The sequence below is a fragment of the Cebus imitator genome, unplaced genomic scaffold, assembly GCF_001604975.1.
Source record: "Cebus imitator isolate Cc_AM_T3 unplaced genomic scaffold, Cebus_imitator-1.0 Scaffold313, whole genome shotgun sequence".
Classification (NCBI taxonomy): Eukaryota; Metazoa; Chordata; class Mammalia; order Primates; family Cebidae; genus Cebus; species Cebus imitator.
The window spans coordinates 1,935,911-1,960,983 of record NW_016107628.1 but is presented as its reverse complement, the minus strand read 5'-3'; the positions used below and the strand labels follow the sequence as shown (position 1 = coordinate 1,960,983).

At 38.1% G+C, this 25,073-nt stretch overlaps 3 protein-coding genes across 3 annotated transcripts in view; 1 reads left to right on the top strand and 2 right to left on the bottom strand.

Annotated features, from left to right (window-relative positions):
- Positions 1 to 2,663: 2,663 nt before the first annotated feature.
- Positions 2,664 to 4,002, bottom strand: LOC108286083 (olfactory receptor 10X1). Its single transcript, XM_017503693.2, has one exon. It carries the CDS (start codon positions 4,000 to 4,002, stop codon positions 3,019 to 3,021), a length of 984 nt encoding a protein of 327 aa, XP_017359182.1. The 3' UTR covers positions 2,664 to 3,018.
- Positions 4,003 to 16,474: 12,472 nt separating this feature from the next.
- Positions 16,475 to 17,416, top strand: LOC108286089 (olfactory receptor 10Z1). The gene has a single exon (XM_037729659.1). The coding sequence runs from the start codon at positions 16,475 to 16,477 to the stop codon at positions 17,414 to 17,416; it is 942 nt and encodes a 313-aa protein (XP_037585587.1).
- Positions 17,417 to 19,581: 2,165 nt separating this feature from the next.
- Positions 19,582 to 25,073, bottom strand: part of SPTA1 (spectrin alpha, erythrocytic 1) — a 96,942-nt gene continuing 91,450 nt past the window's right edge. Inside the window, exons 50-52 of the mRNA XM_017503691.2 lie at positions 23,257 to 23,403; positions 22,343 to 22,487; positions 19,582 to 21,815 (exon numbers count right to left, since the gene is read on the bottom strand). Coding sequence (XP_017359180.2) covers positions 21,690 to 21,815; positions 22,343 to 22,487; positions 23,257 to 23,403 — 418 coding nt within the window. The 3' untranslated portion in view covers positions 19,582 to 21,689. The remainder of the gene's footprint in view (positions 21,816 to 22,342; positions 22,488 to 23,256; positions 23,404 to 25,073) is intronic.

Sequence of the window (25,073 nt, the reverse complement as noted above, 5' to 3'; positions counted from 1 at the left end):
ATGGACATTTTTTCCACAAAAAAAGCACTCTACATTTAGATGCAGAACAGAATTTACCTCTTATTTTGTTTCTTCATTAATGTCTTACTATATTGCTTATTGACGCTAGAAAATATTTTCATTTCTTCCCATTAAAGAAATTTCTTGGTATAAAAATTTAGAAAACCCTAATGAGAAATTGGGTCAGAGACAAAGTCTTGAATTATATATATTAGATTATAGAAGAAAGATACGATATAAAAAGGAAAAAAAGAGTTTCACATGCATGCTGAAGTATATAGCTATAGTTTATTCATTTTTATTACTGCCACTAAGAAATAATTATGGCATACATGAATATGCCATAATTTTTCTATCCATTCTGTAGTAAATTAGCTGAATAATTTTCAGCTTTTGCCATTTTGCAAATACTGTGTTTAAGGACATCTATGTATGTCTTAGGATACACATGTGCATACTATTCTTTAGGGCATACACCTAAGAGTAGGAAAGTTTAACCACAGGTTACGAGTATCTCCAAAATAAGTTTATAATACCAGGCCGTTTTCTAAAATGACTGAACAATTATACACTCTTATTAAGAGCACTGAAGAGTTCTTGTTGCTTTATGTTTCTTTTTTCACACTCGTTAATCCAGCCTTTTAATCTTAACCATTCAAGTGAGTTTGTGATAGTACTTCACTGGGGTTTTAATGTTCATTTTCATGCTTACTAATGAGATCAAGCACGTTTTAAGGTATTTATTGAACAGCTGAATATTCTCTTTTATAAAGGATCTATTTGCATCTCTTAGAAATTTTTCCTTTGTCTTTTTATTGAGAATTTTATTTCTTCTAGAAATTATTTATACAGTCATAAACTACACAATGATGTTTTGGTCAGTGACAGACCACACAGACCATGGTGGTTCCACAGATTATAATACCATATTTCTACTGTGCCTTTTCTATGCTTAGATGTGTTTAGATACATAAACACCATTGTGTTAGAATTGCCTGCAGTATTCGGTACAGTAACATACTGTACATGTTTGTAACCTAGGAGCATTAGGCTATATCATACAGTCTACCTGCGGAGTAGGTTTGTGTAAGTACATTCTGTGATGTTTACACAATGACAAAATCACAAAATTACATATTACTCAGAATACACTCTCATTGTTAAGTGACAGATGACCGTATACACCAAATGAGGGCCTTTGCCAGTTACATGTTACAGACTTTTTTCTCTTTCCGTGCATTGCTTTGTTTAATCCTTACCTTATAAAATAAAGTGTAAACACAGAAAATTATCTAAACAAATACATAGCTTATTTAATCTCTCATGGGCAAAACCCCTTGCAATTACTACCCAGACCAAGGAAAAGCCCATCAGGAGCTGTTGCCATGTGCCTCCTGTCCTGCTCATCACAGGCTCCTTCTAAAAGGAATCATCATTCTAAATTTCATACTTATCACTCTCTGAAATGTCTTTATAGCTATATTATTTGGCTTTCTTTTCCACTCTGTCAATAATGTCTTTTTGATGAATAAAATGTCCCAATTTTGATTTAATCAGCCTTTTTCCTTTTAGTTAAAAATTTTACACACAGTTTAAACAGTATTTTCTATCCCAAGTTAGTGAAAATATCTTCTTATGTTTAAAAGTTTTACAGTTTCATTTTTCAAATTTAGTTTTTGATTTTTAGAAATTGAGTATTTTTTCCAGATTTTGTTTTTCCCATATGGATATGCTATTTTCCTAGTACCAGTTATATTGAATGTCTATCATTTTCTCACTGTTCTGCAATGCTTTATTTGTCATAAAGCAAGTGCCCATATGTGCATGAGTCTTTAGGTATTTTCAGCTTCCATTTAGTTACTTATTTCTGGCAACTAGCAATCCCCACCACAGTCACTATATCAGGCACAAGCAGGCTAATTGGTCCAAATTTAGGTTCAGGATCTTGAGTCTAGACTTGACGTAATATCCTCTGCATCCACCATAAGGGAGTAAATAGTATTTATTTTTGAGATGTTTAGCTTCCCTAGATTAAACAACCAATTGTCAGGAGTGGAACCAAAGTAAAAGAAGATTCTTGCCACTAAGTAATGGCTGCAGATTGAAGATAGCAGAGATTTTTGTCTGTACATGCGTCATGAAAATAATCCCAAAGAAAGAGAGTCATCGTCAGGGGTAAACTTAATCAGTTAATGTGCATAATAAGTTTATCCATTATTTCATTTATTTAATAGCATTCCCATAAGTAACAGAACTCAAAATTACATCAATACGCTTATATATCTTGTCAGAAATCATTTGTCTTATGGAAGGTACATATCAGTGCTTCATAGTTTTGCCTAAAAATTCCTTAACTTTTATTATTATTATTATTTGAAATTGAGTTTTGCTTTTGTCACCCAGGCTGGAGTGAAATGGCACGGTCTCCATTCACTGTAACCTCTGCCTCCTGGGTTCAGGTGATTCTCCTGCCTCAGCCTCCCGAGTAGCTGGGACTACAGGCGCCCACCACCATGCCTGGTTAACTTTTGTATTTTTGGTAGAGACAAGGTTTTACCATGTTGGCCAGACTGGTCTCAAACTCCTGGCCTCAAGTGATCCTCCCATCTCGTCCTCCCAAAGTGCTGGAATTACAAGTATGAGCCACCAGGCATGGTTGACAACTTTAGATATTTTAAAACATCTCTCAATGCAGTGGTTTTATATGCTTTTTTTTTTCCTTCCACACTCTTTACCCAATTAATGAATATTCAGGACACATGGAAGTTGATTATTAGAATCCTATACCTGCAGGGGCATTCTTCTTCTGATACTGGATAGCAGAGGGTTGGACAACTTCTCTTAACAAGCTAGCTGCCTGTGATGACTTAGTTCCCAGTCTCAGTTACTTGCTGCTTATAACCCAACCTCTGGAACAAGGCAAGTGGTTTAGGCTTCCCCAGGTGTCATAGGATAAATGCCCTCACTGAATTCTGGGGACACTGAGCCATGCTTCAAACAAGCAGCAACAACCTAAGATTATTTTTTCAAGGCAACTGTGTTTCCCATCATTCTTCTGAAAGCATTTTTCATGTCCTTATTCCTCAGGCTGAATATGATGGGGCTGAGGAAGGGGGTAATGACAGTATAAGGGACTGCTATGAGTGTGTCATCTCCTCCTGAGGCTTCTGGCTTCAAATAAACGATAGATGCAAAACCAAAGTGGATGATAACCACTGTGAGGTGGGAGGCACAGGTGGAGAAAGCCTTCTGCTTGCCCTCAGTGGAAGGGATCCTGAGGACAGTGGAAATAATGAAGACATAAGTCAGGATAATGAGCAGGAAGGTACCCAGCAAGCCGGACACTGAGATCAGTGTTACAATGAATTCCGTGAGGTTACTGTCTATGCAGGACAGCCTAACAACTGCCCGCATATGGCAGAAGAAGTGTTTGACAAGGCTGGGTCTGCAGAAAGAGTTCCTGAATATCAGTGCAGTCTCTGTAAGAGAGACAAAAAAGCCTCCAGTGCAAGCAGAGGCCACAAGTTTGCCACATACAATGTTGGTCATAAGCAGTGGATATCTTAGAGGGTTACAGATGGCCAGGAAACGGTCATATCCCATCAAAGTGAGGATGATACAGTTTGTGCCACCAAGACCCAAGAAGAAACACATCTGTAAGCTACAACCTATGACTGAAATGCTTCTGTCCTTGGCCAGTAGATCTTCCAGCATCTTGGGGATGATAGTCAGTGTGTAGCAGGTCTCAGAGAAGGACAGTGCACTAAGGAAGAGATACATAGGGGTGTGGAGGTACCTGTCCACCCAAGTTAGACCCATGATGGTCAGATTACCTGCAAGGGTGAGAAGGTAGAGACAAAAGAAGACCACAAAAAGAAATGTCTGTACATGTGGGTACACAGAAAAGCCAATAAGAATGAATTCCTTCAGGATTGTCTGGTTGCTCTTCATTGTTTGAATGTCTGAAATCTGAAAGAAACAACAACAAACATTCAACTCCATTATCTTTTGATATCATCAGATGAAAATTGTGATGACTAAGACAAATCATCAGAATTATAATTACCAACTGCTTTTTCATGCAGTTTAGCAAAACCATGTATATGTAGGTAATATGTTTTTCCCATTTTCCAGTCACTCATTTATTTTCTTTATTCAAAAACTAATTAGTGACGGCTTAGTATATGACAAGAAGGCTTGCTCTGGCCAATTTTTAAAGGATTTTTTTTTTAGGCAGGTGATATAATGTGGGAAGAAGCACTCTGGTTAATGCTCAGATGAAAGAGATTCAGATACATTAGGAGAGCCTGATTTGGATGAGCTTCTGAACACTGAGAAAACTTTTAAGTGGCTAATAGACAGAGTCAGGGTCCAACATAGAAACTTCCACACAATGTGTGGTCTATAAATATTTACTATGCAAATGTTGAGAATTGATTTCCAAATAATTTTAGGACAAAACTTGGACAATGACTTGCAATTGTTGGAGAAGCCCAAAGTCATTACCCCTTCTTGGAGAATATATTTAGGTCCTAGAATTTTAAAGGAAAGTAAAAAACATGTTTCATTCTTTCTATTTTGAGAAGAGGGAAAGAAGAAAGATAGGGCACCCTAGGATCCTTAGGATTGACAGTAATTAATTAGAATCTGTAAATGGTTTTGATAAACAGACTGTACAAGCATAGTGCAGGTGTCAATTGAGATTGTGTCTATTTTGCTCAGGCCGGGCGCGGTGGCTCACGCCTATAATCCCAGCACTTTGGAAGGCCAAGGAGGATGGATCACGAGGTCAAGAGATCGAGACCATCCTGGTCAACATGGTGAAACCCCGTCTCTACTGAAAATACAAAAATTAGCTGGGCATGGTGGCGCATGCCTGTAGTCCCAGCTACTCGGGAGGCTAAGGCAGGAGAATTGCTTGAACCCAGGAGGCGGAGGTTGCGGTGAGCCGAGATCGCGCCATTGCACTCCAGCCTGGGTAACAAGAGCGAAACTCCGTCTAAAAAAGGAAAAAAAAAAGATTGTGTCTATTTTGTTAATTCCAAGCTCAGCCTTCAAAGAAAGTAAGTGCATTTACTAATTGTATAAATTTTCCAATAATGCTACATCTGATTTAATCTCATACTTCTCTGATTTCTATAACATGTTTTTTGTCCTTATATTTAATACATTGTTTCAGCCCTGTAGTATATTGAACTACTATTTTTTCCTGCTCCATATGTCAATATATTTAATAACTAGCATTTACAGGGTTTATATTTTTCCAAATTCTTTCAAATATTTATTGATTTTACTCTTCACAGCATAAAGTGCATGGGACAGCTGTGAAATGGGTAGGACAAGTATGATTACTTATTCTAGAAATAAAATTAAGTCTCAGATGTGGCCTATTTGTGACTAGAAGCAAACAGTTTTGACTTGAATTGTATGTTCCTTTCATTTATCAATGCTTATCAAGTCAGCATGAGTTTCTTTAGTTTCTAAATCTACTTCCAGATGATTGTTTCACTTTTCTCTATGATAAGCATTCTGCTGCATTTTCAATGATTTCAGAAGCTTATCCCTAAGGCACTGTGGAAAATTCCTCCCATCAGTAGAGCACTTCACACAGCAAGGCTCCCAAGCACTCTTGACCCTTCACAGTAACTCTGTAAGAAAGGCAATTATGTGTATTCTAGAACTAAAGGATTAAGTAGAGCAAAGAGAAAATGTGCAATATATTAGCAAAACAATAAGTTGTTTCAGTGCTTGATGTCCTCGGTACAAAACTCAAGCTTTTTCTAACATACTACCAGAAAAAGAAGTCTGATTTTACACGTTCTACCTCTCCCAACACAGCTCTGGGAGTTGAGGCAGAAACTGGGGGACGGTGAGGGGGTTGGGGAAGGTTCTGTTTTTAAAGTCACCATTAAATTCATAAGCATTTTGAAAACGCAAATAATCAGCAATACAAATCCTAAGATAGATCTTTTCTTATCTAGTCCTTACTTGACTGTGTGCTAAATATTTCCTTGGTGAATCATCAGCAGTAGAGTATAAATGTCAGAATCTCTACTTGGGGTATATTCTAAATGTGTGCATGATTGTGTGTGTGTGTGTGTGTGTGTGTGTGTGTTGTGAGGGTATTACGTCCCACCCTACCTCACCTATCTCTGAAGTTGTCCCTAAATCCATCTTTGTTAAATTTAATTTGGGATATTAATCCACTGACCAAAATATTTATATATATACACACTTCCTAAAGAGAAATGGTAATATGGAAAAGGTATATAATTTTATCCCAACGATCCTTTCTTTTTGTAGTGACAATTAGATACGAGGAGAAGAGAATAAAACCATCTAGAATAGTTTCCTACCTTGTGTATTTTATCAGGCTCCAAAGTGAATTCACTGTCACGATTATGTTCCTCTGAAAGAAAATCTTCACAACATTGCTGGAAGCATACTTTGTTCACCACTCAAAAGAGACAGGGATTGATTTAGTCTGAAAAACTCTAAACATTGATTTAGTATGAGAGTCTGGATTCTTACTTTTATCACTGCTAGCTTAGTGACATTGGGAAAGCTGCTGCATCTTCTGGTTTTGAGTTTCCCCAGATGGGAAGTAAGAAAAAGGGTCCCAAGTTTATGCAAACTTTCATATTCTATGGCTTTCGAGTTTTGTGACATGAATTATGAAGTTAGTCCATACTTGATGTGATCAGCCCCCACTGCCCACTAAATTACAATGGTTTGGAGCCTTCTTTTCTACTGATTTAGAGGTATTGTTTGATTATTATAAGTGCTGGAGATTCCTCAGCTCTAGAGGTTTGGTTTTGGTTAGGAGATCCTAAGGGATTCCTCTCTCTTTCATCAGAGGCTTAAGATAACTTCCTCACCCAACTTTGTAATTTGCTCTCATTAGTTACAATGCTTTGTGTAACATGTAATTTGTAAAACTCTTCTGGGAGTCTCTTGAGATTTTAAACTTGCAGAGTTTATATCCTGCCCATAAACAATGCTTTCTGCTACTTTATAAGTTTTGTTTTGGCAGAGAGGGTGAATAAAATTTGCAACCCTAACTGCTTATTCAATTCACTCTCTCACTGACAAAAATTCTCTCCTAGATCAAACTTTAGGCACACTCCTCTAAGCTCTCTTCTCCACTGGACTTTAAATTCAGGGTTCAGTGTCCATCGTTGTTGAGTCTGTACTACCTAATTGTAGCAAGGACCTTGCTAAGTGAGTTTGGAGAGAATGCCCTATCCTTGATATTCACTCACCCTCAATATCTAATCAAATTCCTCATCTTCTACCATCCTTTGGGTATTAGCTAATCATCCTGGCCTGTCTTCAGCAAGAGTCCCGTTAGATTAGTTCAGTGAGAATTCCCTTTTATTCCTGCTGTGGACTCCTATTCATCCTTTGGCCATGGATCTCCACGTTTCCATGCTGTATTCAAAATTGAGTCCGGTATTAAATGGAGGCCTGTTTCTCTCTATTGTAATAGTTCCTGAACAAAGTATATTTTGCTATCTTTACTGCATAGCTCTGGATTTCACTGACACCACTCACCACAAATATACTCATTATTTCCCTTTAATCACTGACTCCCTTTCTGGGTAGTTAAGAAAGACCTACAGTGTATTAAAAACTGCTCCAAGCATTGAAGGAGAACTCAGAAAAATACAAGAAACGATATCTTCTTACAAGGGGTTTATACTTCTTTGGAGGAAAGAAGGTCATGTCCATGAAAAGTGAATTGTAGGAAGCAGCACTGTAGTAAGCTGAGAACTACAACAATGATTAGATGAGGTAAGATTAAAAACAACTGGACCAGGTTGTCAGAAAGAGGTATAGAGTAGGGGTGTTGGAAAGACTTCTAAAAATAAGCACAAGTCAGTGGTGCTTGCTCATGGCTGTAATCCCATTGACTCAGGAGGCTGGGGGAGGGGGAGCATTGCCTTAGGGCAGGAGTTTAGACAAGCCTGGACAACATAGTGAGATCCCATCTCTAAAAATAAATAAAATAATAAACAAACAAATAAATAAAATAGAGTGAAATCTGAGTTTCTGTTGTACTATAGGTTGTACTATCTTGTGGCAGTTCAGTACAAATACATCATTAGATGGAAAATAAGTATCTGAAAAGATATTCACCTGTATCATTTATTAGAAAACAAAAATTAAAAACAATATGATTCTACTATGTAAGTGTTCAAATACTTAAAATTAAGAAAAATATATTGACCATACCAGTGTTGGTGAGGATTTGAAAGAACTGTAACTCATACACTATTCTTAGAGATGTGTAAGTAATAAAATAGTCTCGAATTTTGAAAAATAATTTGTCAATCTCTTAAAAAGTTCAGTCTATTCAGGTTCCTAGGCATATAGTGAATAGTGAATAGTGAAAAATATTCACTACTTTTCCACCTTTCTTCTCTAAATACAACCAAATAACCTGGAAAGAATTAAATAGATCATCATAAAATGACTCTGAAAGGTAAAAAAGAAAGAGAAGGTGGACTGACCACAGGACTTGGAGAACACCACCATGGTAAGCTCCCTAGGATTTATTTTACCTCCCATAGATCCCAGATTGGGATGTGGAAAACCTTGAACTGTCAACAGTCATAGACAAAAACGAAGAAAGGAAAAGTAAAATTCATTGTCTTTGGTCAAGGGAAAAGGAAAAGAAAGCCAAACAGAGACTTAATAGGGAGACTCATCGCCAATGGCAATGAGAACTCTAATCTGTTCATAGCTGCAATACTAAGGAAGTTTGAATCCTAATTCAATCCCTATCTCTCACCAGCCATTAAGACCTCATCTGCCCATAGTGACATGGCCAGCAGAGCCTAGAAGAGTAATCCATCCTCTGCCTCACACAACCTGACAGCAGCAGGATGATCATTGCCAGAAGAACCTGGGAAGCTCAGTTTGTCTCTTGGTCCAGTGTTGATTTGATAGGTGGTGAGCTCTTTGGCCCCAGACTCTACGTCAACAAGGTCCAGGATGGTTGCCAGAAACCTACTCACTAAGCCTAACTATGGAGACCTTAACTAATATGAAACATGCCAAGATACAATTGAAAATCACCCTTGATACCAAGAACCAAGAAAATATCAATTAAGTGAGAAAAGACAACCAACTGATGCCAGTACCAAGTGAACCAGAGGGTAGAACTGAAAATGATTTTAAAGTAGCCTCCATAAAATTGATTCAATAAGCAATTGCAAATTTCCTTGAAACATATAAAAAATAAAAAGTACAAAAGCAATAACAAAATGGGAATTACAGAAATGAAAAATATAATAAGTAATAGCTCAAGTTATTTCAGATCTGCTTGGGAAGTTCCCTTTATATTGGGGACTGCTAAATATTCATATATGGAGATAAATACCTAAATATTATGCATATTACTATTTTAAAATATTCCTGTTAGCTCATTTAAAAAATGTATTCAACAGAATTTAAATGCAACAGTAATTTTCTATTTTACATCTTCCATCAAAAACATATTTTTCTTTTGGAGCATTTCTAATACACACACACACACACACATACACACACACACACAAATATATATATATATATATGTATATGTATATATATATATGTGTGTATATATATATATATATATACACACACATCTTTGGTTGACTGCCTTATACTTCCTATAACAAAATGTTTATTGGTTGATTGTAAATAAGTTTTTATTATATGTTATATAAAAGAGAGATTGTTAGTGTGAAAGTTAAAATTTTAAGGTAAAATTATCTCTGAATAAAAACACTGCTTTAAAATTACCTCATATATTCATGGCTAGTATTTATTTTTGTAAAAACAAAACAGATCAGAATCAGTTTTATTTTTACAGATAGAAACACTAGAAACTCTTATTTACAGTAGTAGGAAAAAAGTCATTAAAGGAACTTAAATGAATTTATTTTTTAATAGTAATGCTACTCAATTCTTTGAATTCCATCCAAGTTATGTAACATTCATAGGTTAATGATCTATCACTAAAAGTTAAATTCAATAATATAATTAGAGGATAATTTTATCAGTTACTTTTTCTGCATTCCCCAAGTAACAAGGACTCTACTTAACCTGTAAAAAAAGGTGTTCACTGTTTATCATTAACATTCAATTTTTTTTCAGTTTCTGACTAATTCATCATAAGTTTTTCAGTTATTATCAAATGACTGTCAAGTACGATTGTTTAGCTCTTTTTTCTAAACACTTTGCTTAATGTTTTATGTTCAGAAGCTTGGGAGAAATGAAAATACTATTGATTTCAATCACCTTGGTCCATAGATTCCTTTTTTGTTGTTGCTAAAATTCTTTTAGCCTATGATATGCATTAGCTATTTATGTACTCTTCTAGTCACCTGACTTTGGAAAGGTTAAAGACATAGATTTCACTCATTCAATTTAGTAAACACTTTATGATAAAACTTATGTGACAGCAAGGACTTCCACTTCCAGGTAGGGTCTTTGTGACCCAAAGAAAATATAGCGGTAGGTATCCTGAATTTTCTTGTTGCCTCATATATCTCAGTCTTTGAGGTGGTAAAGTCAGCAACCCAGATACACAAATGAGCATAGTTTTTTTGTTTGTTTGTTTTTCAAACCTAAGAAAAGCCTGCTTTCCAGTGCCAAAGACCAGGAGGGGACACCCTATTAAAAGTAATGCTAACGTTCGCCATTCTTACCGGCGTGAGATGGTATCTCAATGTAGTTTTGATTTGCATTTCTCTTAAGACCAGTGATGATGAGCATTTTTTCATATGTTTGTTGGCCTCACGTATGTCTTCTTTTGTAAAGTGTCTGTTCATATCCTTTGCCCACTTTTGAATGGGCTTGTTAGTTTTTTTCTTGTAAATCTGCTTTAGTTCTTTGTAAATTTTGGATATCAGCCCTTTGTCAGATGGGTAAACTGCAAAAATTTTTTCCCAATCTGTTGGTTGCCAATTCACTCTAATGATTGTTTCTTTTGCTGTGCAGAAGCTGTGGAGTTTGAGAATGGCGAACATTAAAAAATCTGGAGACAGCAGATGCTGGAGAGGATGTGGAGAAGTAGGAACACTTTTACACTGTTGGTGGGAGTGTAAATTAGTTCAACCATTGTGGAAGACAGTGTGGCGATTCCTCAAGGACATAGAAATAGAAATTCCATTTGACCCAGCAATCCCATTACTGGGTATATATCCAAAGGATTACAAATCGTTCTACTATAAGGACACGTGTACACGAATGTTCATTGCAGCACTGTTTACAATAGCAAGGACCTGGAACCAACCCAAATGCCCATCGACGATAGACTGGATAGGGAAAATGTGGCACATATACACCATGGAATATTATGCAGCCATCAAAAACGATGAGTTTGGGTCCTTTGTGGGGACATGGATGAACCTGGAAACCATCATTCTCAGCAAACTGACAGAGGAGCAGAAGATCAAACACCGCATGTTCTCACTCATAGGCGGGTGTTGAACGATGAGAGCACATGGACGCAGGGAGGGGAGCACTACACACTGGGGTCAGTTGGGGGGAAATAGGGGAGGGATGGTGGGGGGTGGGGAGCTGGGGGGGGATAGCAGGGGGAGAAATGCCAGATGTAGGTGATGGGGAGGAAGGCAGCAAATCACACTGCCATGTGTGTTCCTATGCAACAATTTTGCATGTTCTTCACATGTACCCCAAAACCTAAAATACAATAAAATAAATAAATGGGAAAAAAAAAGTAATGCTAACTACATTCTAAAGAGTAACTGCTAACTACAGCTAAATACCACAGAAAGTACCATAACTCTATGTTACAAAAAGCCAGTGGGGAGTCTAGACTTCCACCTTCATGAGGCTGTAACAAGGTCCCTCAATGTCCTTGCTGGGAGGTGCTGTCAGAGAAGGCTTAGCAGGAAGCTAGGGTCTCTGCTATCTCTGCTGACTGATAACAAGCTCCTTCTTCCCCCCACCTCCCCCAGAGGTGTCTGTGAAGATCATGTAGGAAACTGGAATTTCCATCCTCACTTGGAAGAAGAAGTAAGGCACCCCGTGGTATCAAAGACACTGCAGAGTCAGGATTTTCACCACTTCCTCAGTGATGCAGTGGAGGCTAAGGGAGCCCCACAGAGGCACTCCTTCAGAATGATCAATGTAGCATAAGCAAAAGAGAGTAGCGAGCTGGAAATCCCACCCAGCCCAGCAGTAAGGAGGATGTTCTTACCATTCCTGAAGTCAATGGAGGCTGAGTGGAGAATCTGGACTTCTAGCCTAATTTAGTAGTAAACGTCAGGACTCCCACTTTCCCCTGTTGGAGCAGTGTTAGAAGCAGCCAGGTAAAACAGAAGGTTTAAATGAGATCCAAAGTCATAACATGATATCTAAAATACTCAGGTTCCAATAGAAAATACCTCATCATGCTAAGAACCAAGAAAATTTCCATTTACTTTTTCTTTCCAGTTTTTTTTGTTGTTGTTGTCGTTGAGCAAATAGTAAACAGGATAAAACCAAATAATTCCACACCAAGACACATCATAGTCGAACTTCCAAAAAACTAAAGCCAAAAATATCTTAAAATTAGCAAGAAAAAGTGACGTTTTACCTATAGGAAAAACATGTTTATCAAAGAATTGAACATTTTGGCAGTTGATGAGTGATATGTGTTTTCAGTATTCCATTAAAGCATGAGCCCTTAACAAAAAACTGAATTATCAGTTTAGCCAACAGCTCCAGCTTAATATCATTTAATTGTCTGAATATCAGATACAAATGATCTAACTCTGACAATCATCTCATTTCAAGCTTTTAGCATCAAAAAGAATACCAACTCATAGGTAAGACACAATTGAGGTATAGTTATAATACAGTTTACTTGTGTCAAAGAACATATGTCTTTTTTAGGAACTAACATATGTAGTACTTTCTTTAACTCAAACACAAATTCACATATTTACTTTTAATGGAAATAAGTGTTAGGTTTATGACAGTCATAAAAACAGAGAGCTGACTCATCCAAAAGTGAACATCGCATTTCATTTAAAAAAGCATCATAAACCAAGGTTATTTTACAACGTATATTTTCTCTAAACTCCAAATATTTATTAATTCTCTCTTCAATGGAGAGAATTAAAACATCAAAACAGAACAGATGGCTTGCAACTTTGCAGAGGAAAGGGAATGCTTATAGTTTGCTGGCGGGAATGTAAATTAGTTCAGGTGCTGTGGAAGGCAGTTTGGAGATTTGTCAGGGACCTAGAGGCAGAAATTTGACCCAGCAATCCTATTACTGGGTATATACCCAATGAAATATAAATAATTCTACCATAGAGACACAGCACATGTATGTTCATTACCGTACTCTTTACAATACAAAAGACATGGAATCAACCCAGATGCTCATCAATGGTAGAGTGGCTAGGGAAAATGTGGTACATGTATACCATGGAATACTACCCAGCCATAAAGGAGAATGAAATCATGTCTTTTGTAGCAATGTGGATGGAGCTGCAGGCCATTATTCTAAGCAAATTAACACAGTAACAGAAAACCAAATACTGAATGTTCTCATTTGTAAGTGGGAGCTAAATATTGAATACACATAGACACAAAGAAGGGAAAAATAGACACCAGGGCCCAATTGAGAGTCAAACGTGGGAGGAAAGTGACGATTGGAAAATTATCTATTATTATCCTGATTAACTAGGTTACAAAATTATCTGTATATCAGTGTCCTGTGAAATGCAATTTACTCATGTAAAACACTTGCACATGTACCCCTTGAACCTAATAAAAGTTGGACTGTAAGCAAACAGCAAAAAACCCTAAAAAAATAGTGATAATACCACATGCTGACAAGGCTGTGGAGACAGGATCTCTCATAAACTGCTGGTAAGAATGCAAAATGGTACAACTACTTTGGAAAATTGTTTGTCAGTTTCCTTTAAAACAAAACATATACTTACCATACCACCTTATAATTACTTTGGGCATTTCTCTCAGAGAGATCTTAATTTCCTTATAATAGCATATGTCTGTTCAAAAATTATGACAATGTGTTAGATTTACATATTTGGGACTAAGACATTGCAAATTTTCTACGTTTAACTGGAAAGACTTCAATGTTAAGTATGTACTTCAATGTAGAGTACGTTAAAAATACATGCTGTAGTTCCTAGACCAATAACTAAAACACCACTGCAAGAAAATAGTTATAAAATCAATTGTTATCTTTTGCCAACGTCTAACTCATCTTTTGGACCTTCCTAACCCCAAAGCGTGTCCTGGGAATAATATGGTAAATAAAAGAAAGCCTTCTTGAGTATACTTGCCACTGTATCACCAATTGGCTATGTTATCTTAGGTAAGTTATTTAATATTTTTCATGCCTCTGTTCTTATCAGAAAAATGGTAATAATAATAATCCTTAAATATTTTATTAAATTTATATAATGAAATTAGTTGATATCTGATGTTGAATACATGTTACCAATTACCATTGTTGTTTCTATGGAATCAGTGAATGAGTGAAGAGGTAGGTTAAAGGTGCAAATATTTACACCATTAGTATATCAGAGAAACATGCATTTTAAGAGTGACAAGTCAGATTAACCTAGTTCTAGGTGAACTTTTGGGACATTTTAAGGTTTCAAAACAATCTGAAGGTGGAAAATATATTACATGTCTGGGTGTAGATATTGCAGCTTTGTGGAAACTAAGGAAGAGAATGAAAATAAGATAAAGTTGCTTTTAAAATGATGCATCTGAGAAAAAATGGAATAGACAAATGAGGATACAGGAAGAAGCTGACTCTGAAAAAGATCAGGATTTTCTTCAGAATGACAAGCCAGACACATATCCAAAGTAGTTATATCAAGCTCTTGAGACAACAGTGGAGGAACAACTGAATTCTTATTTTTAAATTATACATCTTATGGTGTAAATTTATAAGCATAAATCCTTAGTTCTGTAATGTGATTAGGCTCAGTTACACTTCTATAAAGTGTAACTATTAATACTACCTCACTACACTGTTGTAAGTTTTAAAAGATTTATCTTGTGAAAAAAATTAATGTACTATTTAGCACATGATACCATACCAATTATTTGAATCATGATCCTAGTCTCTTGTTCACATTCCCCTTTCTGCTTTCCCCAAAGGGATATTCCCAACTAATGACAAAAAACACAATTAGATGTGCTTCCTGAGACAGCACCCACTGGGACTAGAGAATCCTCCAAGAGAGAAGCTGTTTGGATGGAAGAAGATATGATTTACCACCTGGAGCTAGGGGTGTGGAAGAAGGTTTCTTGGTATCATTTGGAGACATCACACTGCTCAGAATAGGAGATTCCAAAATGCATCTCAAGTCTTTCTCCTGTGGGGCTAGCCTGCTGTGAGGCAGTCTAGTGTATGGGAGCTAAAAGGCAGGACTTGCTCTCTGAGCCTCCTCAGGTCAGTGTGAGCCTCTTCAGGTGAGTGGAGAACTCTCCCTTGACTGATCTGTTAAGCTTTGGTTTACAGTAGAGTTTCTGGAGGCAGCAATACCTCATTTTTGGGCTGAGCGATACCTGCTGCACAACCTGCCTTGAGCCCTGACTTTTTCTACAGTGTTCAATATAGATTTACAGGTAAAAGGAGCCTGCCCTACTCTGCCCAAGGAATTTGGAAGGGTAAAATGGTTTGGAAGAGGGGTTGTACAGATACAGTGATTATTGTTTAGCAAACTATTTCTTATTCTATATTCATATTAGTGAGTGCCCCATAGTCTCTAAAGAGGTTCATCATTGTGTGGGGAAAATAACGATAGATTAAGACTCACCATACCTGCTTTCTAATCCTGGTTCTGTGTGACTTCAAGAAAGCCACTTCACCTCTCTTGGTCTTTACCTGATCTATAAAACAAAATCCATCAAGATCAAGTCTCCCCACCTCCCTCTCAAGTTCTAACAAGCAATATGGGTGTGTCCATATGTGTATTCTTACATGACAGTGTATGTATAAAGATGATATAAATGTATATGTGGTATGTATATCTATGAATTTGCATGCTATCTAAATATATACATATTTGCAATGTATGTGCATGCCTGATATATTTGTGAATATGGCCATTAATAGTAAATGTATGTGTAGTTTTAAATGTGTAAAATATGCATAATTATGTGTGAATGCTATAAAGCATACATGCATCTGCATATATGTAGTCATATATATGTTTGTGTGCAAGTATGTGCAAATGAATATGTGCGGTTGTTTATCGATGTATATCTATATGCACAGTCATGTGAGAATGGATCCATACATTCGTATCGAATTCAACAAATATCTTTTTGAAGTTTGAGTCTAAATCAGACCTTCCTTTTTAAGTTACAAACAGGAACAAGAAAAAAAGAATCCATATCATCCCACCTTTTAAAGAAGCTAGTCACCTACTGGCAAGGCAGAAAAAAATCAACAAATCTATCAGGGATATCTCTCAGAATGGGGCAGACCAATGTAACCTCCTGGAGAGATTTTGTCTTTCTGGGCTTCTCCAGTTTTGGGGAGTTACAACTCCTGCTCTTTGCCTTGTTCCTCTTTCTGTATCTCTTCACCCTGACCAGCAATGTCTTCATTATCATAGTCACCAGGCTGGATAGCCATCTGCACACACCCATGTACCTCTTCCTTTCCTTCCTATCCTTCTCCGAGACCTGCTACACTTTGGGCATCATCCCTAGGATGCTCTCTGGCCTGGCTATGGGGGACCAGGCTATCTCCTATGTGGGCTGTGCTGCCCAGATGTTCTTCTCCGCCTCATGGGCCTGTACTAACTGCTTCCTTCTGGCTGCCATGGGTTTTGACAGATATGTAGCCATCTGTGCCCCACTGTACTATGCCAGCCGAATGAATCCCACCCTCTGTGCCCAGCTAGTTGGCACCTCCTTCCTGAGTGGATACTTCTTTGGACTGGCAATGACACTGGTTATTTTCCACCTCTCATTCTGCAGCTCCCATGAGATCCAGCACTTTTTTTGTGACATGCCACCTGTGCTGAGCCTAGCCTGTGGGGATACAGGCCTGAGTGAGCTGGGAATCCTCATCCTCAGTCTTTTGGTCCTCTTGGTCTCCTTCTTCTTCATCACCATCTCCTACACCTTCATCTTGGTGGCAATACTGAAGATCCCCTCTGCTGAGGGGCAGAAGAAGGCCTTCTCCACTTGTGCCTCACACCTCACAGTGGTCATTATTCACTATGGCTGTGCCTCCTTCATGTACTTGCGGCCCAAAGCCAGCTACTCTCTTGAGAGAGACCAGCTTATTGCCGTGACCTATACTGTAGTGACCCCTCTCCTCAACCCTGTTGTTTATAGTCTAAGGAATAGGGCTGTACAGACAGCTCTGAGGAATGTTTTCAGAGGGAGATTGCTGGGTAAAGGATGAAGGTTACCCTGATAGGACACTTTCTTCCGAAGAAACCAAGCCAAAGTGTCAGATATTCAAGGCCTCAGGCCGAAGCTCTTTTACCGCCAATCCTCTGGAAGAGCCTCATCCTGCCTGCTGCCCTTCCTTCCACGCTTCCTGCTCTGCTTACTGCACGCAAGTCAAAATGAGTCTCAAATGTGAATTTTAAATTTCAGCCTCCTAGATGTCACCCCTAGTTACTGAAACCCATTGAGAATTAAAAATTTAATTAAGTTAATTAAGAATTAATTGAGCTGAACAAAATAAAGGAAGTTTGGAGTGGTCAAGTTCAAGGCAGGGCTGCCAGGAGCCTATCAGGGATACTGTAGAGATTTCTAAAATCATTACATAATTAGACTATTTGACCTGTAATGTTCTTCCAAGACTTGAAACCTGGTGAATATCAGCTTGACAGGTTAGGTTAATGCTTTGTTAAATGAATAGGTGGATTATTCTTACTCCTACTGGGTGTCTTTTTATGTTTTTATATTTTAAAAATTTCAACTTTTATTTTATATACAGTGGGGTACATGTGCTTATAGGTTCGTCATTGTGCTGTTGACAATAGCAAAGACATGAAATCATATTTTTATATAGTTGTCCCACTATCTCTATTACTTTACCCTTTTTGTTTTAATTGATTTTCCAAGCAGGGTAGCATATCTTTCTGAAAATATATTTATTTCCTTTTTTTTTTGAGAATTTTTAATGCTTTCTGGTAGCTTCAGAATCTTGCATGTCAGAGACCCACCTCATTTAGGTCATTCACTAAACTAGATACTGTCCTTTTGAATTTATTGCAGAACTATTTGTTCTGCCTATTTTACTTTCTACAAACAGTGTGTTATATATAGTGGCAGACATTATTAGAGAAAGTGTAGTGAACTCTCAAGACTGTCAGGCAGGGGTTTGAATGGAAGCTCTTCAACTTACTAGCTGTGTAACTCTACGTAAGTTCTTTATCATTTTTCAGCTTCAAAGTTCTTATCTGTAAATGGTTGTAACTTCAGTTTTGTGTTGGTGGCTAAACAGGATCATGAATACAAAGAACTTAGCACAACCCTTGGATCATAGCGATCTTCTAGTAAGTTCCAGTTGCTGTTACTAAAATGTGTGAAGGAAAAAGGTATTGGCTTCTAGTTTAGGGAGAATCTAGGTGGAGGATCAGAGAAGACTTCATGTTTTAAAGAGTACTTGAACTTGTTCCTAAAGGATGAGTGAGCTTTGAATGCACTGACTGGAGAGAAAGTACATTCTCAGAAGAGAGAACATAACAGCCAAAGGCTTGATGGTAAGACAATACAGGCCTGTTTTAGAGTGGGTGAGTTGTTCAGAGGGGCTGGAAATGCCTCACGAATAATGCAGAGAAGTTAGTTTGAGTCAAGACTTACTTGTTGAAAGAATTTGAATATCTTGCTTCAGACATGGTCCTTTTGTGAGCAGAGAGTGGCATCTGGGAAGGGATTTAGGAAGATTAATCCAGCAGCAGAGGGGATAATAGATTTCAGCAGAGAGAAACCAGAGGCAAGGAGATCAGCAAGAAACCCACTGCTATCAGCTTAAAGAAAGGCAGAAAGGCTTGAATATGGTTAGTCACACCAGAGACAGAAGGAAACCACAAACATAAGATTTTGAGAAGGTAGGATTCACAGGGTTTGGCAGTGGGATAGAAGTGAGGCATGGCTTGAGAGACAAGGGAAGAATTTAGGTTGAGAAGGTGTTTTTCAGGTAGAAATCCACATTTTTCCATTGTCTCAGGAAAGAAACACATCCTCTAATAGAAATTTGATGAAAAAGAAATTTGAGAGGAAGGAAGCTAGATCTCAGAGAGGAGAACCAGGACAAAGAGAAGTAGGTGAATTAGCCAGGCAGCCAAAAGGGCCTCATCAGGGGAGAAAGACCATCTGCTCTAGGGGTCTTTTCACTATAGGGAAAAGTAATCCTTCATTGCACTGAGGCCACGTGAGCAAATTCATTTCACCAATTCATTCAGTCCACTCAGCATAACATTGGATAAACGCACACTGACCAATGGTTGGTAAAGATGTTTCAAGAATTGCTAAGCGATACTTAAAGGTCTAACTTCCACACGTAGTAGTCTTAAGTATGGAAGGGTATAAAATCAGTTCAAGGGATTTTTTCCAAACAGGTGTTTCTGGGATCTATCTCTACAGACCTTGAAATAATTGATCTGGGATAGGGACAACATAGTCTTCAAAATCTTGTTTGGTGAATCAAATTTTCTCCCTTGATTAAGTATGTGACTATGTGCTTAAAAAGGGCAAAGTCTTATTTCAGGTACACATGAACAGTAAAACAAAGGTCCTTCTGGTATGAACATGACCACATATGCCCAACTCCTGGTCCTTTGAAAGAGCCAATTAATACCAGAAACTCTGCAGTCAGACTTGTTAGGTTTTAAATCTAATCCTGACTAACTAAGAAGATAATTAGAAAGATAGGGCAAGGATTTCAGTTTAAAGTTGGTAGAAGGTCAAGAAAAGATAAGAATTAGGAGGCACTTAACTCTGAGAGGAAGAGGGAAATTTGATGCAAATTCTAATTATAATATTATATGTCAAACATTTAAAACCCCTGTTAAATTATTTATGCAGATTGCAATATTATTACTACTTTTTACTTGAGTGCATAGGTGGACAGATCTGATTTCGGAAAAAGCTATATACAGTTATGACAGTTTCATCTGATGTTATTTTTATTTTGGTTTTCTAGCCTTTATATTAACCAATGTCTTTTTTAGGGTGAAGCTAATTATTCTTTGTCTTTAAGAGCATGATTTGACCCACTAAATGACTAATAATACTATTTAGGCTTTGAAAAATTTTGGCAGGCTTAGCATTGAGGGAATGAAACCACATCTGCCTTTGCTTATGATTATTTTCAGCACAAATAGTTTTAGACTATCCATATGTGGTAAGGGTGATATTAAACAATACTAATTTTTGATGGCCTATAACTTTTCTAACTGTGCTATTTTTGGTAACTCATAATAAGACAATTTAGACATTTCTGAACATTAATTTTGAAAATACTTTCTGCTTGTTACATTCTGTAATATTTGACTATTTAAGAAAAGAATCACTAAAACACCTGTATGTTGTTAGCATTAGTGATAACTTTTTATCTTTAACCAATTTTTTAAAAGGCTCCTGTGACAGCATTTACCCTGGACAGATTAATTTCCATGCGGAGGAAGGGACTGGTACTTAAGATGGTAATCAAGTGGCAACATTAATGAATTGGTGAGTGGGAATTATTTGTGCAGAATGCTAGGAGTTTTATAACAGCAAGTAAATGATCTAAGATTTCTCACCAGCAAATGACACCATTACCGTTTATAAATCAATTCAGAATGTCAGCATGTAAATCTGTTCAGAGTAAATCTGGCCTGAAAGTTTCTGAAGATAGCATTATCTCTTCCTTTTTAAATTAATTCTTTAAATTAATTTTAAAAATAATTATATTAACTATTACTTTAATAGGATATGGAAGTATTATTTTTATTACATTAAAACTTAAGAGAAAATGCAGGAGCCTGGAGGACACTAGAAAACCCTGCTTTGCTGGAATTTTGTCATTCTGAGAATAACAACATATACTATAATTTTGAAGTATGGAAAAAATAAGTTAAAAATAAAGCAGGTGTTATGCGGATCTGTGTGTTGTTTCATTGTGCAAACTAAAATACTGATGTTCCCCGGGATATCAAATACCTTCATTTTCAAATTTAAATTTGAATATATTCCAAAGTTTAAAAAATAATTTGCAAATTGCCTTGGATTTTATTTATCTACTCTACCATGGCCTTTCTTTACGGTACAATTAGCTGCCCACCCTTATATGAGTACATTTCCCAGAAATACAGAAGTTCAACATTTTACTTAACTTTTCCCCAAAAATATTTTTAGAAAGAAGTACTTTATTCTATAATCAGAATAAAACAAAAAATAATGATATGCAAAACAGAACAAATAAAAATAGAAACCTTGACGCCCCTCAGCAGTGACTCGTTGCATATAAAATAGCTTCCACTCCTCCAACTCTATTAACCTATCACCCACCCTTGAGATTATTTAAGATCCTGCAATAAGTGTAATACACACGCGCACACACACACACACACACACACACACACATGGCCATCTTTATCTTCCACATTTGCCTGTACTCTTCACCTCCCAGTAAATTTCTCATGACACTAAGATTTTCTTGATCCACGAGGAGCTGCTTATTAGTTGCCAAAGTAGGAGTTGGTGAAGCCAACGTAGTCGTAGCCAGAGTGATGGCTTCGACCCCGTGGGTCCATATATTGCTGCATATGTGTGGCACAGAATGACACTTGCTCGGGAGTAAGGGCCTGGAAAGCATAAAAAGAGAAAAATACAGTTACAGGGATTTGAAATAGCTGGTTCCTTGGGGCTTCCTGTATTATGCCCTAAATGCAGGAGATGGAGAGTCTCTGGAAAAAGCAAGCCCTGTTTCTATTACACATAATTTTTTTCTCATAAATTTATAATTTCTAATGAGTAACTTAACTTTTAAACTCAGCCTTTTCTTGAAAAAGAGAGCTTACTCACTTTGACTATTCTATGAATTCCATTCCCTAAGGTTGTTTTATTAAACAGAAGGGATAAGAAATAGTCTTAAAAACTGAGTTGCAGATTTTGAATTGACTCACAGATTCAATAAAGAACCACAGTACGTTTTTGAGTTGGGTCAAGACAAAATGAAGTGGTGACCAAAGCAAATTACAACTTGTGCAAGGGAAGATCTAAAAAAAAAAAAAAATGTGGGTGGGTTTTTTCAAAGTAGGCCACCAGGCCTGAGATGTCCAAAATTCAGATTAGGATGACAGTATAGTAGTAGAAGCAACCAAAATCGGACCTGCTTCATGTCTTCTTTGGTAATATATGCCTTGCCCTCCGCCAGCGCTTGGAAAGCATTCTCTATTTCATCGCTGGACTTGATGTTTTCTGACTCCTTGTCAATCAGGAATGAGGTATAGTCCTCCAGTGAGACATAGCCCTTCCTGTGGGAGAAATGAATCAGGAGCTGTGCCTTCACAAGGCAGAGAAGGAAGCTCCCCCACCCCGCCCACCCAACCTTAAAATTGTACTCAGTGTCTCAGAAACAGAGGGAAGCCAGATACGCCAAGTGCCTCTTCCAGCTAAGCTTTCTGAGATGAGATGGGTTATGCTCTCCATTTTGGCTCCCCTTCATCACCCTCTTACAGCCAAATATATGCTCTTTACTAAGCTCCAGACTCTGTTTCGACATGGGTCATTCAGCCTGACTCTCAGTGAATTTTGAAATTTCCCATCAGCACCAGTCCTTAGGTACCTCAAATAATTTCTGGTCTTATTTGGGTTTTAGTATTAGCAAGAAGTAGTTCCTAACAGTAGCTTGATCTCTCGATGATTCTAACACATTCTCGTAAGCACACAACAAACCCCACCCCATGTGTTGGTCTCTGACTCACTTATGTCTCCTTAAAATCTCACATACATGAAGAGATTCTTCTCTCTAGTCTCATTCTCAAAAGCAGCTGAAATTCATAGACTGAACATAAATCATGAATTGGGGAAATTGCAAAGCTAGTTCTTAAGTTGAAGTTAGTACCATTTACTGCTGAGCTAATCTTGAAAGGGCACCAAGAGCTGCCTAATTCACTTACGGTTGCCTATTTCTTTCTATTTTCAGATGAGTTAATTTTATGTCTTACGGATCATTTTACTCTCTGTGATTCTTCCTCCAAACCCCAATCCCTGCTGTGGTCCGAACCTTAGTCCTCTTCCTACCTCCCTGGATCCACGGCATTCAGGAACTTCTCAAACTTGGGCTCAGATTCACCCTCCTCCACCATAGGCAAGTAGTAATTGAGTCCTCTTAGGCAGGACCGGAACTCTTTGTGAGTCAAGCGCCCTGTCAAATTCTCATCAAAGTGTCTAAAGAATAAAAAAAGAAAAAAAATTATCAAGCTCAATAGAACAGAAAGGAACATGTCTGATTGTGTCAGCTGGAAACTTTATTGACCTGTCATAAAGCTGTCAGAGGACTGAATAGAAAGGCTGTTTGTGAGAGATCCAAGATGGCCAAATAGGAACAGCTCTGGAGTGCAGTTCCCAGTGAGAAGAATGCAGAGGGTGAGTGATCACAGCATTTCCAAATGAGTTTTTACTGCCCACAGACCAGGAGATTCCCAGGCTGAAAAGTGCCACGAGTTTCCAGCACTGCTGTTTCAGCTGGCGCTGCTGGTCTCTGCACAAAAACTCACACAAATCCGGGTGGCTGTTTCAACAGGTACCTGGAACGCCTGGGATACAGAGCCACCCATTCAACTGAAAAAAAGGGGGCTGAAACAGGGATCCAGGTGATCTGGCTCAGTGGGTCCCACCCCCCACAAAGACCAGCAATCTGAAATGCTCTGGATAGAGAGTTTCGCAGCAAGCACAGCAGGACCAGGGCTACTCCAGCTCAGTAGGGGGAAGGGCGTCAGCCATTACTGAGGCAGTCTACCACTACCAAGGCAGTCTACCATTACTGAGGCAGTCCAACATTACTGAGGCAGTCTGCCATTACTGAGGCGATCTGCCATTACTGAGGCAGACCACCATTACCAAGGCAGTTCTAACAGGAAGTTCACACAACAGCTATAACAGCAGCTCAGTAACGCCTCTGCTGGCAGACTGTGACTAGGCTACCACCTTGCTGGGCAGAGCATCTCTGAAAAAAGGCAACAGCGTATCAGGAACTTATAAATAAAGCCCCACCTTCCCAGGACAGAGCACCTGAGGAAAAAGGCATTTATGAGTTCCCCTGCAGCAGACTAAACGTACCTGCCCAGAAGCTCTGAATGGAACAACAGAGCTCCCAGCTCAGCACTTGGGCTCCTATAAGGTACAGACTGTCTCCTCAAGCAGCTCTGAGGAGCTGTATATCCCTGAACCCTGTGTATCCAAAGAGACACCTTGTAAAGGAGCGCTCAGGCTGACATCTGGTGGATACACTTCTGGGATGAGGATAACAGAAGAAGAAACTGGTAGCAACCCTTACTGTTCTGCAGCCTCTGTGGGTGACCCCCAGGCAAGGAGGGTCTGGAGTGGACCTCCAGCAGGCCTACAGCAGAGGTGCCTGGTGGTTGGAAGAAAAACTAAAAAACAGGAAGAAATAACGTCAGCATCAACAAAAAGGATATCCACTCGGAGACCCCCATCTGAAAGTCACCAATGACAAAGACCACAGGTAGATAAATCCATAAAGATGGGAAGAAACCAGTGCAAAAAGGATAAAAACACCAAAAACCAGAATTCCTGTCCTCCTCCAAGGGATCACAACTCCACACCAGGAAGGGAACAAAGCTGGATGGAGAATGAGTCTGATGAATTGGCAGAAACAGGCTTCAGAAGGTGGATAACAACGAATATCTCTGAGCTAAAAGAACATGTTCTAACCCAATGCAAAGAAACTAAGAACCTTGAAAACAGGTTAGAAGAAATGCTAACAAGAATAAACAGCTTCAAGAAGAATATAAATGACCTGATGGAGATGAAAAACACAAGAACTTCACGAAGCAAACACAAGTTTCAGTAGCCAAATCAACCAAGCAGAAGAAAGT